The following is a 13826-nucleotide window of genomic DNA, read 5'->3' on the forward strand; positions in this document are numbered from 1 at the left end:
AAGCTCTGAGCTTTTGTTTAGGTGCTCGTGAGGTCATGAAGCAAATGGACCTCTGTTTAGCTTGTAGGAGCTGTGGAAAATAGTTCAGAAGTTTTTTATAAATGCCATTCATTTATAATGTCGTTATTCATAATTGTGAAAAACTAGAAAGTCTCCAAAATGGTAATGTGACAAGAAAAATTCTGAGATTTCCTGAATTTAAAGGGCTAGAAAAGTGATGGGAGAAGCTTAACTCACAACAAGGTGTATGGTGCATGCCTGTAGTCTCAGCACTCAGGAGGATGAGGCTGGATGGCAGATGGCCACATTGAATATTCCCAATTGCCAGGCTCAGTGGGCACTTGTGCCCCAGGACCTGCCCTTTCTTTTTCTCTGATTTCTGTAGCAGCTCAATAAAACCTTTTCTTTCAAAGAACCCTCAGGCTTAAGGCCCTGGGTTTGCTCCCCAGCCCACATAAACCAGAGGTGGTGGTGCAGTCTCTATACTCAAAAGATGGAGCAGAAGGATCCCAAGCTTAAGGTTGTCTTTGGATGCATAGTAAGTTTGAGACCAGCCTAGTCTATATGGGACCCTCTTTAAGGGCCAAGAGGAGTTCAGGGTTTAGCAAATAAACTACGTGGTTTTTTTTAAATTAAAAACTAATTGGCCTAGTAGCTCAGTCTTCTTATTAACACTTATAACTTATATTAGCCCATTATTCTTGTCTATGTTAGCCACATGTCTCAGTACCTTTTTCGGCGAGACAGTCACATCTTGCTTCCTCTGTGTCTGGGTCACAGCTACAGACTGAGCTTTCCTATTCCCAGAATTCTCCTGTTCTCGTTGCCCCGCCTCTATTTCCTGCCTGGCTACTGGTCAATCAACATTTTATTAAAATACAATTGGCAGGGTACATACCATTATCCCACAGCACTCCCCGCCCCCTTTTTTAAAACAAAAACTCTGAATCCAGTATCCTTTGTTTAGCTTTTCTCCTGACCATTATCCATAACAACTTGTAACCCACATTCTAAACAAAGGAAAATATCCATAGTCAATTTTTGGGAATGTGGGTGTAGTTTTCCAGAATACTTCCTGCTGATTGGGGGCGCTGATAATCTTATGGGGGACCTAAAAAAAATTAGAATTATGATCAAGTTGTGACTGGAGTATCCTGTGAGGTTTGATCATCTCAGGCAGCAGTCTTGAACCTGTTCTGGATGAAGAACTCAGACATCTGGGCCATCTATTCCTGCCGGAGATTTCTCAGGTGGTCTTCTTTGATCAAAGCTGATTTTTCTTAATCTGGAATGAATTCATAGCCTCTCATTTCCTGTGGAAATAAAAGCAAAACCTCTTCTCTAAAGTAACATACCTTTTGACTTCAATTTTGAAGTCAAGGTATTTTCAAAATACTCATCTTGGATTAATTCAGCAGCATTTATAAACAAGTATCTTTTAGCAGCTGTTGTTCCTTCCTCAGCATTCAAACAACTCAAAGAGAGCACAATAACATACAGTATCAAGATTCTCTATGTATTTTTCATCTTTATGTGGCTTTATTTTAACCTTTATTTCTTTTATTTTTAATTTCTGCCTTTTCGAAACAGGGTTTCTCTGTGTATCTTTGTCTTGGAACTCACTCTGTAGACCAGGCTGTCCTTGAACTCACAGAGATCTGTCTGCCTCTGCCTCCCAGTGCTGGGATTAAAGGTACGTGCCACCACACCTTGAACTCAGAGATCTGTCTGCCTCTGCCTCCCAAGTATTGGGATTAAAAGTATCAGGGTTTAGCAAATAAACTATATGTGTTTTGTTTTGTTTTTGTTTTTTTTTTAAATAAAAATCAAGGCTGGAGTAACCACATAGCAGCTAAGAACCGCATGAGGACTGGAGCTCAGAGTCCAGCCCCAGACAAGAGCCAGCTGAGCCCCTGTGCATTTGTCAAAACCCAGATCTATGTACTAAAATGAAGAGTCTTACTATATGTAGTACATCAGAAGCCTGAGCTTTATAGACCAAAAATAAATTACTTTCTAAATTTAGAAGTGTGTTTTGTTATATATAGGTCAGTCTTTACTTCCTTGAAGGTAATTCAATTTTGCTTCTTTATTCCACAGTTTGCAGGAGGTATTTATTCTAGACTGGAAGCACAAGTCAAAGCCTCAGCGGCGCCTGGTAGTGCCCGGCAGAACAGCTCTGACAAAAACCCCAGGTAAATCAGCAGCGAGCAGCATGAGGCCTCTGGTTCCGCAGAGTAAACCGTGTGAGCACTAAAGCACATAGTATGACTTCCGTTCCTTATTTCAGCAAATCAGAACACTTTTTAACAAGTCGTGAACACAAATTTTCATGAACATAAAAGGCTTAGTTTTCTTTAAGTTTCCTATTTATTGAGCCAGCTACCTTCGAGTCAGCCGTTCTTGTCCGCAATCTGGAGGTAAAAGCTCTCCTAGCACGCTCACCACATGTGTCTCCAGCACCAAGTGATGGTGATACTGCACTGGTAGGAGCTGCAGCGCAGCTGCGGGCTGGTGAAATTGTCATACTATGTAAATTGTGTTAGGGTCACTGTAGGAAGTCACTGACCTTTCCTGTCCCTCCCCCACCTTTCTCTGTAGTGTGGCAATAGGCAGAGTGTGCTGCAGAGTAGAGAGAACACTGTTGGTCTACGTCTGATACAGGCTTTGTGTTATTCCAAAAGTCTCTTGAACATCAGTCCTAAGCCTTTATCCTGCCCGAGGAGGACAGAGCCGCGTAGGTCGGCCCTTTCTTTACCAGAAAGTCCCCCAGTACAGTCACATCTTACTTCTCTCAATAAATTAACGAATAAGTCTTGTGCCATTCGCCATCACTGACTTCCTGTTAGAACTTAAGGTACTGAGACATGAACACAGGTACTAGAGACGCTGTGTGCCTAGTCCGCGACCAGAGATCTGCACAACTGAATGCGGCCTCCTCAGTCGCTGTGCTGGGTTCATCCAGAGCAGCCGTGCCTACAGCTGCAGTTCTTACGGCTCTCATCCCAAGTGTCCATCTTTGTCCCCTAGAAACACCGGTGTGTTCCGTTACAGTGCTGCTCCTGGCATGTACTGTGCAGTTTACATACTAGATTCTCTCTCAAAATCATTTTTTAAGTTTGAATTCCAAATTGTATCTTACTCATGAGCGGCATGCAGTTTCACTGAGTGTTGATATTGTCAAGCGGACAAGCTGAGGCAACAACAATAGCCTTCTGTTCCAGAGCGAGTCTGACTTTCTTTTCTGTTTAAAAAATCTAGGTCTAAAAGTCGTTTTGGTCAAGGGCGTCCTGCATAAAGCACCCTTAAACATAAAAAGAGAGAAGGCACACTCCTGGACATCTGAAATTGTTCATTTCCTGAAGACCTTCAAAAACATGACTTCTAAGTGTTTTATTAGTTATTCCTGCAAACCGCGTAAATCATGCCGAGACAGATATATAGTTAGGCTTCATTAAAACCTAACTATAAATATAAATTTTTATATACATTTTTCCTTGTATAATTCTAGGCTGTGTAGAAAATAATTACAAATTTTACATAGTCAAGATTCCTAATATTTGTTACCCTTTATTTATTTGAAAGAGAAAAGGCCTAAATTGTCAAATGACTGAGTTTTGGAAAGACCTTAAGAAATGAAGGGTTGCAGTTAGTAGTGTTACGTGTATGTGTGCTGATTGCCATTGTGTGGACTGTTAAGTCTTAGGAATAGCATTGAAAGCGAGTCCTGTATGACGATACCCAGTGATGTGAATGCAGGTCTATGTGCATATGAAAGCATGACAGATCTTGAAGCCGCATGAGTTTCAAGACGAGGTTTTTCCAGTATCATGTTGGTCCAGATGTGTCCATCTTCTCAGGCTTTTACTGGAAAGTACAGTGTTAATTTGTTTCTTTCAGTTCTTCATGCTTCTGAGTTGGTCATCTGAGCCTGAATTAGTCATTAGTTTCTCTTCTCTGAAGCTAGTGACATCCCAAATTTCCTAGAATAGCCTGTGATGGTTTAGGGTAGAATCATTTCGGTTCTGTAACATTCACTTGTATGGCTCTCTGACCCATCCGTTCTCTAAACCTATTTCAACAACCCCTTAACAATTACACTCGCTTGTTACTTAGGAGTGTCTTAAAAGTCCCGGATAGATTAGATGGCTGGAAATTTCATACATTCAAAAAAAATAAAATCAACTATTTTATAGATCATGCTTTAATTTTTTCTAACCAGGTACATAGCATGCCCGGGAAATTTTGTTCCAGACTGTGAGCATGCACTAAATCATGTGTTTGGAAATTATTCAGAGAGCAGGCCTTGGTGATGTGGGACAGGACAGCAGTTTGAAAGAACAGTTCAGCTCACATTCAGTTCACACAAAAAGAAATTAGAATTGTTAGTGTATCTTTTAGTTGTTATATGAAGTTCAATTATTTGATAATTATGTTTTTAATGTCTGATTTTGTTATATATATTTCAGTCATCTGATATTGTGGAAATAGCTTATACCATATTTATTTTTTAAAGTGTTTCTTAATACACGATGTGTGGTCTCATTATTCTTCAGCCTTGCAGTTGGCTGCTGGTCTCTGATAGCAGGGTTTGGATGTGTGTGTAAATGGACCTATTGTGATCAGCGTGATCAGAAGGGAGCCTGCTTTGGGATTTTCACTGATGATAAAGTCCCGAGGAGACTGATACTAACAAGCCAGACTTTGTTATAGTCTGACTCTATACAGAATGTGTTTGGTTAGTTCGGGTCTGTCTGTGATACATGGACAGGCATCTCCTCTGCCAAGTATTTTAAGGATTTCTTTACATTAATTCTGAGTTTATACTTCTTTAGTTGAAATAAATGGCAATGACAAAAACCATGTAGAAAGTCCCTTGGTCTGCCTGGTTCTGCTGTCTGAGAAGTCTGGAGAACGAGCTGTGTGTGAGGTGAAATGCCGAGGTTCCACGGTTATCATTGGAGTGTGATGGCACACCCCGTCAGTCTGGAAATTGAAGTAGGAAAATCCCACATTCAGGACCTGTCTCAGAACATTTAGCCAAACATTTAAGGTCTGAAATACCACAGAGGGTCCGGGCGTGCAGCTCAGCAGTAGAACAGGTGCACAGGAGCCTGGTTTGCTCCCACTAACAGGAGTGAGTGGAAACAGCACATGAATGATCTTCACTGTACTCGTCCCTTTTCTTTTGAATGTTTAGTTGGAAATTGTGAGCTATATAATTGTTTTAGAAGCTGAGGCTGAAGCTGTCATATTTTTTGGTGATGGCATATTTAAGCATTAAAAAGCCTTTTGTCTCCAAACTGGGCAATAATTCTTTTTTTTTAAAATTTATTTATTATGTATACAATATTCTGTCTGTGTGTATGCCTGCTCCTGCAGGTCAGAAGAGGGCACCAGATCCCAGAAGGTTGTGAACCACCATGTGGTTGCTGGGAATTGAACTCAGGACCTTTGGAAAAGCAGGCAATGCTCTTAACCTCTGAGCCATCTCTCCAGCCCCCTGGGCAATAATTCTTGAGTCAACCTCTAGCTATCATTCAGCAACTGTTCTGCCTCTTCCAGGCCAGAGGCACTGTGTTACCTAGCTCGTCCAATTCTGATGGGTTAGTTCCTCCAGTCTCCCTAAAATGTGGTTGGTAGAGGAAGCTAATCCTAGGATAATGTTACAGAATTATTGGGAGTGAGTAAATTAATAGAAATCTCTCCATAAATATCATCTATTGTTGCATTGATATTGTTATTTATTTGGAAGAAATTTTCAAATTCTTTAAGGCAAAAGTTAATTGTACCTCTTCCTATAATTTGAGTTTCTGTGGGGGAAGTTTTTCAATTACTGACCCTACTCTGCTCTTGGCTGTAACTTCCTGTCTGCCAGGCTGTGTTCAGAATTGAGCCCGGTTTCTCCTTGGCCGTGGTCTCTGTGCTGTCACTGTGGCCCTGGGTAGTGTTTCGTGCTGTGCTCTAACAAGGATTGACGTCCTCTCCAGCAGTGTTCTCGCGTGTGGACCTAGGAAGGAAGCGCCTGAATCTGTTCCTCTCCATCTCAGCATCCCCACCTGTCATATCTGACAGGGAGTTCTACAAACCCTAACTTTGTGTGATCTGTTACCCAGAAAGCAACCCTGGGCCTTAAGAATGAGTAACTGTGTGTTCACACCTTAATTTTCACAATTGTCACTGTGCTTCAATCCACTCAGCCACCCAGGATGAACCCAGCCTCATAGCCTAGATTTGCAAGTTCCTCCTTTCCCACCTTCTCTCTTACTGGCCACACCCCAGCTACCATTCTTCCCAATAAGTAAGGTGCATTTTCACTTGGATGTGAGCTATTCCCGTAGACTGCAAGGCTGTCTGATAACCACATTTGGGTTAGATGTCACTCTTGTGGGGATCCTTTCCATTGCCAATGTAAACAACACTCCCATCCTATCAGAGTTTGTTCTGCAGGTGTCTGACATGTGTGCAGCGTCTCCCAGTATAAAGAATGCACCCCTGTCTTTCTGACTACCATAGTGTTTCAAAGTGTACAATGATCAGAAGAGATGATACCAAGCTGTGTCTCTCTGGAGGTCACCTGCGGTTGTCCCAGCATGGCAGCAGTGTCCTTCACAGCTTCTAGATTCTTTTTTTTTTTTTTTTTTTTTTTTGGTTTTTCGAGACAGGGTTTCTCTGTGGTTTTGGAGCCTGTCCTGGACCTATCTCTTGTAGACCAGGCTGGTCTCGAACTCACACAGATCCGCCTGCCTCTGCCTCCCAAGTGCTGGGATTAAAGGCCTGCGCCACCACCGCCTGGCTAGCTTCTAGATTCTTATCTCACGATGGGTCACCCAGAGAGATTCCCTGTAGACCCACACTGAGTTCTGCTAGAACCTGCCGAATATAAGCAGAGTGGCGGTCCACATAAGCCACAGTTGTGACCACGTGACCTCTCAACAGCTTCTACACGTGGGTGCTTGCGTGGTGAATAGACAGGCGCCGTGGCATTTTCAAGGAAGAAGCCGTGAATCTAAAGGCCTCTCTCAGTCTCCCCACAGTGATTATTTATGGAGCTTCCGTCTTACTCCTTTGAGACGGAGTTATTCACTCACCTGGAGCCTGCCATTTTTCTGCTCTATGAGAGACCCAGCACTACAATTTCAGGTAGACACAGCCATATTCAGTGTTTATATGGGTTCTGGGGATCTGAACTCAGGTCCTTGTGATTGCTAAGCAAGCCATCAAGCTAACCCACCAAAGCCTCATGTAACCTTTTCAGACAGAGTTTCTCTGTGTAACAGCCCTAACTATCCTGGAACTAGCTCTGTAGACCAGTCTGGCCTTGAACTCACAGAGATGTGACTGCCTCCTGATTGCTGAGATTAAAGGTGTGTGCCACAACCACCTAGCACATACAATCATTTTCTACCCTTATATTTCATCCACCTTTTTTCTTACATTTTTATAAAAATAATATGTAGAGTTTGGGAGGTGGATCAGTTGGTACTTGATGCATAAGAAAAAGGACCAGAGTTCAATTCCCAGAATCTGTGTAGAAAAACTAGGTCTGATGTTTTGTGCTTGTAATCTCAGCAACTGGGGAGACAGAGAAAGGCAAATCCCCGGGGCTCAATAGCCTGTCAAGCTAGCCTTCCATTGAGAGACTTTGTCTTGAAAAACAAGGTGGATGTGTTATGATTTTTTAAAAATGCTGCAAGATCTCCGGCGGCAGTAGGCAGCAGAAATGCGGTAGGTCCCCAAGTGGTGGTAGCAGGCCATGTGGCGGCAGGCAGTGGGCCCTGAGAGCAGCCAGTCCCAGGCAGAGATGGCTGCTGGTCCCCGAGCAGTAGCTGGTCCCAGGCGGGGCGGGAAGTATACAGAAACATGGATAGACATGACATATACAGTGAGGTTAAATATTTATTCAGGGGGTATGGAGAGGGAAGGGAGAAGGGAGAAAAGAGAGAGGGAGAGAAATGAGAGAAGGGGAAGAGAAGAGGAGGAAGAGGAAAGGGAGAGAGAGAAGTAGGGAGCAGACAAGGGAACAGAGAGAGAAGCCAAGATGGCAAGGGAGGGAGAGGCTGCAGGGAGAGGGCATGGCTTGTCTCTTAAAGTGACGAACAATCACAACAGGATGGAGCCTAACTTCCACACATCTGCACACAAAACATACACTCATATTTAAAATGAACAAGCAGAATCTTGGAGGTGATGCCTTTGAGTCATAACAAATGTGGGAAAGGAAAGATCAGAGTGGAAAGCAGCCAAAAACAGCACAGCTAAGAAGTTCCACAGACGTCAGCACGTGCATGCATGCACAAACACAAGTATACTAACATTGCCGACAGTCTTGAGAAGGGCAGCCCATCACTTGTGAGGGAAACCCCCCACTAAGACCCGCCCAGGAGCCCTGAGGGCAAAGACAGTGCTTAGCCAGCCAGACACTGCAGCAAATTGTCTTCCAAAGGTCAGAATAGACAAAAGAATATGGGTGTGTGTGTGTGTGTGTGTGTGTGTGTGAGTGTGAGCAAAGTGCTCATGCGCATCACCATTGTGCACAGGACAATATTCTTATCTGCTTCTTTATGGGTGAGCAGACCCACAGATGGCAGCTTGTCTAAGGGCAGTAACACACACACACACACACACACACACACGAGCATACTCAGTGACACCGTCACTAGCCATCAGTATGTGTAGCACACGTGGATGTGCAGCCTGACACGTAGTAAGTGTTTAGTTTTTCTGGCCGACAAACCTCTCCGCCAGCGCAATAATCCAAATCAAACCAAATCAAACAGAATTAGAAGAAGTCCAGGTTTAATGGATGCCAGCAATCTCGGGAAAACACAAAGAGGGGGAAAGGAGAACCGGAAGGACCACGTGTTCCTTCTCTGCAGGGCAGTTAGAATAATCTGTGGGAGGGAGTGGTCTGGACCCATCGGGAGGGTGGTGCTGTGCTCACTGCCCTCATGGCCTGCCTTGCCTGCCTCCCTGTGATCTCTTGGCATTGTTTTGTGCCAGGACACTGACGCAGGCCAGCGGTTCCCAGCTCTGTTAGAACTGCTCTGTGTCTGTAAGGAACAGCCGGAACAAACATGGCGGTTTAACAGGTTAATTTTGAGTGACATTGTTGATTGTTTGGAACTCTGTTCCTACCTATGATTAATATAGTTCCTCTAATTTAATAAATTAACAAAATTAATTCCTTAGTAAGAAATGTAGTCAGCCACCTGTCTGAATTATTGTACATCAGGATAAATATGTGAGAGAAATCTCTATTGTGTACCGCCTTAGCCGCGGTCAGTACTGGAGCTCGTTTGCCTTGCTTTTTAAGTTAGGCCTCATTCTCTCTGGCAGATAGGCTTCTAATAGTGGCTCTGGAGCTGGGGTAACATTATATTTTAAAGCTCACAGGTGATTCTTGTTCGAGTGGAGTCAGAAGCACACTGATGTTTGACATGGTCATGTTTAAATGACAAGCACTAACCTCCACCACAAACATGCTCAGGAGCATAGGGACTCAGGAAATCGTGGACTCTGATGCCAGAGCCTCGCCTTGAGGGGCTGTGGCCTGGGTTATGTACACATTCAGTTTTCAGGGTTGGCTTTATGTAAGCATGCATGTGTGAACTGTCTGAAGTAGGAAGCAAAGTTCTGTGGAAGTAACTGGTGAGAGAGAAATTGCCAGAACACACAGAGAAGTCTAGAAGGAAAGGAGAAGTGGAGCAAGGAAGGCTACTTAACAACATTGCTGTTAAAGTCTGTTTCCTTCTGAAGCCAGACTCGCCCACTATGAGATGGGAAGACCTGCACATGTGTCTGTTCTGCAGGTTCTGTTGGCATATGCTCTAGTAATCTCAAACAGTAAAGGAGAAAATACCTAAATATGTCATGGCAGACACATCAGTTCAGACACTTTAAAAACCGAATGTTCCTCCTTTCAGCGAACACTTGTATTAACCTCTAATGTGTAAAACTGAGTTCCATCTTACCTAGCCTGCCAGTCTGTGCTCGAACCTGCTGGTTGCCTGACCTCCATCCTCATTCTGTCCACCAAAGTGGGAAAGACACAGATGTGGGAAACGCAGGGCAGATTTACCCCAGGATGTCCATAGACGCTGTTTCAGAGATGGGACAAAGGGATGGATACGGGAGAACACAGCAGCAATGTACCCACCACCTAGTAACCCAACGGAACAGCACTAGCGATTGTAGTAGAAATAAAACATCCCCACACACCCATCCTCCCAGAAGTAAACCTTGCACTGAATTTTTTATTTACTGCCCTGATGCCTGTCATTTGTGCCTCCATACTTTGCCTCCACATCAGAATGGTGTGTGCAGCCTTCATGCAGTGACCTCATACTGCACACATCCTTACGCAGCTCCGAAAGCATACTTTTAGAGTGATGCATCCTGATACAGGGAGCTGAAGCTTACTCACTCAATAGTACAATCTAGTTTAGCAATCTCCTAAAATACATGTATCTGTTTCTTGTCAGTAAATGTTGATATTATATTTCAGGCTTGCTTTTGGTTTTATTCTTTTTAAGTAGTGTCTTATTATGTGGCCCAGGCTGGCTTCTAACCCATGCTCTTCCTGTCTCAGTTTCTGGGGTGCTGGGATTACAGACACGTGTAATCCCACCTAGCTTCAGTTTCTTCCCCTTAACATTCCATTAAAACCCTCTGGAAATTCTTTCATGAATATATTAGCTGATGGATTTGCATGTCAACAATTTGTCAAGTTCTCCTCCCGAATTGTTCCAGCATGGGCACCTACCAGCAGCACCCGATGCCCCTGTTTGCCCAGCCACCGGCATTCCTGCCAGTCAGGATAGTCCTGTTGTAGTAATAACAGAATCTCAGCAGTGTAGTACCGAGGCTTAGGCTGTGCTCTGAAGCTCTGCTCATCGTGGTCATAAGGGGGCAGGGATGAAGGCTCCCTCCGACACTGACTTACCAGGCTCAACTGCAGCCCATAAAGTCCCTGCATAGAAATATGCTTTCACTTTGCCCATTGCCGGCCTTACCTTCATGCTTCCCATTCCTCTCCTCGGGTGCTACTGTTTGTAAGTTTATTACAAATACCACAGGTCCTGACAAACTGCAGTTCTCACTAGTCCAGAGAAAGTGGAATAGTGTCATCGTTTTTGTTTGGAGACTTACTTAGGGAGGTTAAGTGTATGCTTGTATGTTTATTGGTCACTTGGGTTTCTTCTCATTCTTAATCCATTTGTGCGGCTAATAACAATGCCATAAGCTACTTTATAAGAAAGAGATTTATTTCTCTTAGCACTAGAAGCCAAAAACTAAGATAAGCTCATGCTGTCTACTGAGAGCCCCTGAGCTGCGTCCTCATGCAGGAGAACCTGGAAGGCGAGTTCAGCCAGTCCGTAAAGCTGGACAAGGTAGTGCATGCCTCTAATCTCAGCATTGAGGCAGGAGGATGGCAAATTTGGTCTACATAGTTAGACTCTACCTTAAAAAAACATATCAAAACAAAAACATTTCTTAATACTATCAAATTGATAACAGCTAGGTCTTGGATGGGACAGATGTGTTAAGGTCTAAAGAGCATCTGTTTTTCTACTGAGCATTAAGGCTTACCATATGTCTACGTGTGGTCTGTGTGCATGTCGGCCCTTTATTAGTAATATGGATTATAAATATCTCTACCTTTAAGGTTGTCAACGATCCATAGAAGGCTTTTTTCCTCCGTTTTTGTTTAGTTCTCCGTGTTATGAGATGGTATCCCAGGATAAGCCTAGAATTCAGAGCAGCTCTCCCGTTTGTTTGTTTATTTGTTTGTTTTCTTTTTTTAAATATTTATTTATTTGTTATGTATACAATATTCTGTCTGTGTGTATGCCTGCAGGCCAGAAGAGGGCACCAGACCCCACTACAGATGGTTGTGAGCCACCATGTGGTTGCTGGGAATTGAACTCAGGACCTTTGGAAGATCAGGCAATGCTCCCAACCTCTGAGCCATCTCTCCAGCCCTATTTGTTTGTTTTCAAGGTGGAATCTCAGTGTGTGGCCCTGGCTATTCTGGAACTTACTCTGTAGACCAGCTGGCCTCAGACTCAAAGATCTACCTGCTCCTGCCTCTTGAATGCTGGGATTAAAGGTGTGTGTCGCTCTACCTGGCAATGGGTCGTGACCTTCAAAATCATTTTTACAGGCATGAGCCAACAGACCTGGAGGAAGTTAATTTAGACTATAATTAAATATATTAACTTTTCCTCTTTATGATTCTGTCTCTTTAAGAAGCCATCTTTATTCCTGATATTTACTGTAATGTTTACTTTTAGAAGTTTTGGGGTTTATCTTTTTCACATTAGGTGGAATGCGGTCAGGAGGCTGTCACTAGACCTGATGAGATCATCTTGGGTCTGTGTTGTGTTTGGTGTGAAGTAGAGACCTAATTCTTTCCTCTGTTTTCGGAGCTGTTCTGGCGCCGTCCCTGACTCCCTCCACAGTGCCCAGCAGACGGCTGCCTGCCACAGGATGTGTCTGCGTGTGTGCGTGCTGTCGGGGTTCTGTGGTTGGATTCCTTTCTCTGTCCAGGCCTGTGTGCGAGTGTACACATGTGTGCAGTACCCACAGAGGCAAGAAATGGGCATGTGATCCTCTAGAGCTGGAGCTACAGGAAGTTGTGAGTCCCTGACCTAAGAGCTGGGAGGGAACCAAATCCAGTCCCCTGCAAGAACAGCGAGAGCTCGTAACCAGTGAGCAGTCTGCCTAGGGGTTACCGACACTTTCTAAATGTCTTTCGGCCTGCAGCCACCTTATCTGTGTTAGCAGTCCATCTACATTGTTTATATACTAGAGTGTGAACAGACCACAGGAGGGAGGAAAAACTATGCCGGGATTCCAAGAGAGGTTTACTGTAAAGGAACTGGCTAAAGAATCGTGAAGAAATGGGAAACTAAAGGAGATGTTAAGGTAAAAGCTGAACTAGCGAAAGAAAGCAGTTAGAATCATTAGCGCCTGGAAGCTCAGAGGAGGAACTTCCAGAGGTGTGGTTCTAATAAATCCCGAATCTTTCAGACCTGTGAGATGGCTCAGTAGGTAAAGTCTCCTGCGCCAAGCCTGACAGCCTGAGTCGACCCCGAGAACTGACTCCAGGTTGTCCTCTGGCCCGACCTCTGTGTCATGACACAAACATACACACACTAAATACAAATGTAATAAAACACTTTAAAAATAACTTCTCATTTTCTTCTGGTACCTAAATGAATATACGTTCACATGGAAAAAAATAATCTATCAGAACCGTTAAAGAAAATTGAGTTTGGTGATGAGGGACAGACTAGCCCGGGAGGGTGAATGTATAATGTCTGAGTCTGCAGCTCTGGGAGGCTGGGACTGGGATCACTGCAAGGCCAACCTCAGCTACACAGTAAGCTGCAGCTCTGGGAGGCTGGGACTGGGATCACTACAAGGCCAACCTCAGCTACACAGTAAGCTGCAGGGCGGCCTGGGCTAGAGTGAACCCTGTCTAAAGAAAAAGAGCGCTACACAGTCTATAAACTGAATGGCGGCTGGTGATGGAGACATGATCAGGGCTTGTGCTCAAGCCTAGCGAAGGGAAGCACGATGTCTTCCTCGTGACTGCAGGCCTGCAGCAGGGAAGCTGTGCCCGAGCTCTGTCCTGCTGACAGGCCAGTCCATGCTCAGGATATCTGTTGGGAGCCTTTCCTAAATTCTGGCTCCAGGTCGGAATGAGAACACAGCACGTGAGTGAGGTGTACCCCGGGCTTGTGACTGTCTAGGGACTGGCTGCTCTGTGAACATCAGGGAGTCTTTCTGCTGAGTTCCGTCTCACCTGAGCCTGGTTT

At 44.2% G+C, this 13826-nt stretch overlaps 1 protein-coding gene across 11 annotated transcripts in view; it reads left to right on the top strand.

Moving 5' to 3' along the window:
* Sanbr (SANT and BTB domain regulator of CSR) overlaps positions 1-13826 on the top strand; it is a 77423-nt gene that overhangs the window by 52023 nt on the left and 11574 nt on the right. For 9 of the 11 annotated variants that reach the window (XM_041669580.1, XM_041669589.1, XM_041669581.1 and 6 more), the window contains 2 exons: positions 2101-2195; positions 3262-4863. In XM_041669580.1, the coding sequence (XP_041525514.1) occupies positions 2101-2195; positions 3262-3298 (132 nt within the window). In that variant the 3' untranslated portion in view covers positions 3299-4863. Of the gene's footprint in view, positions 1-2100; positions 2196-3261; positions 4864-13826 lie in introns of those variants that run through there. The other 2 variants (XR_005975971.1, XM_041669587.1) reach the window with 1 other exon arrangement.

Source organism: Microtus oregoni, unplaced genomic scaffold (genome assembly GCF_018167655.1).
Source record: "Microtus oregoni isolate MIOR12 unplaced genomic scaffold, Mior012 000019F_ref0000042, whole genome shotgun sequence".
Classification (NCBI taxonomy): Eukaryota; Metazoa; Chordata; class Mammalia; order Rodentia; family Cricetidae; genus Microtus; species Microtus oregoni.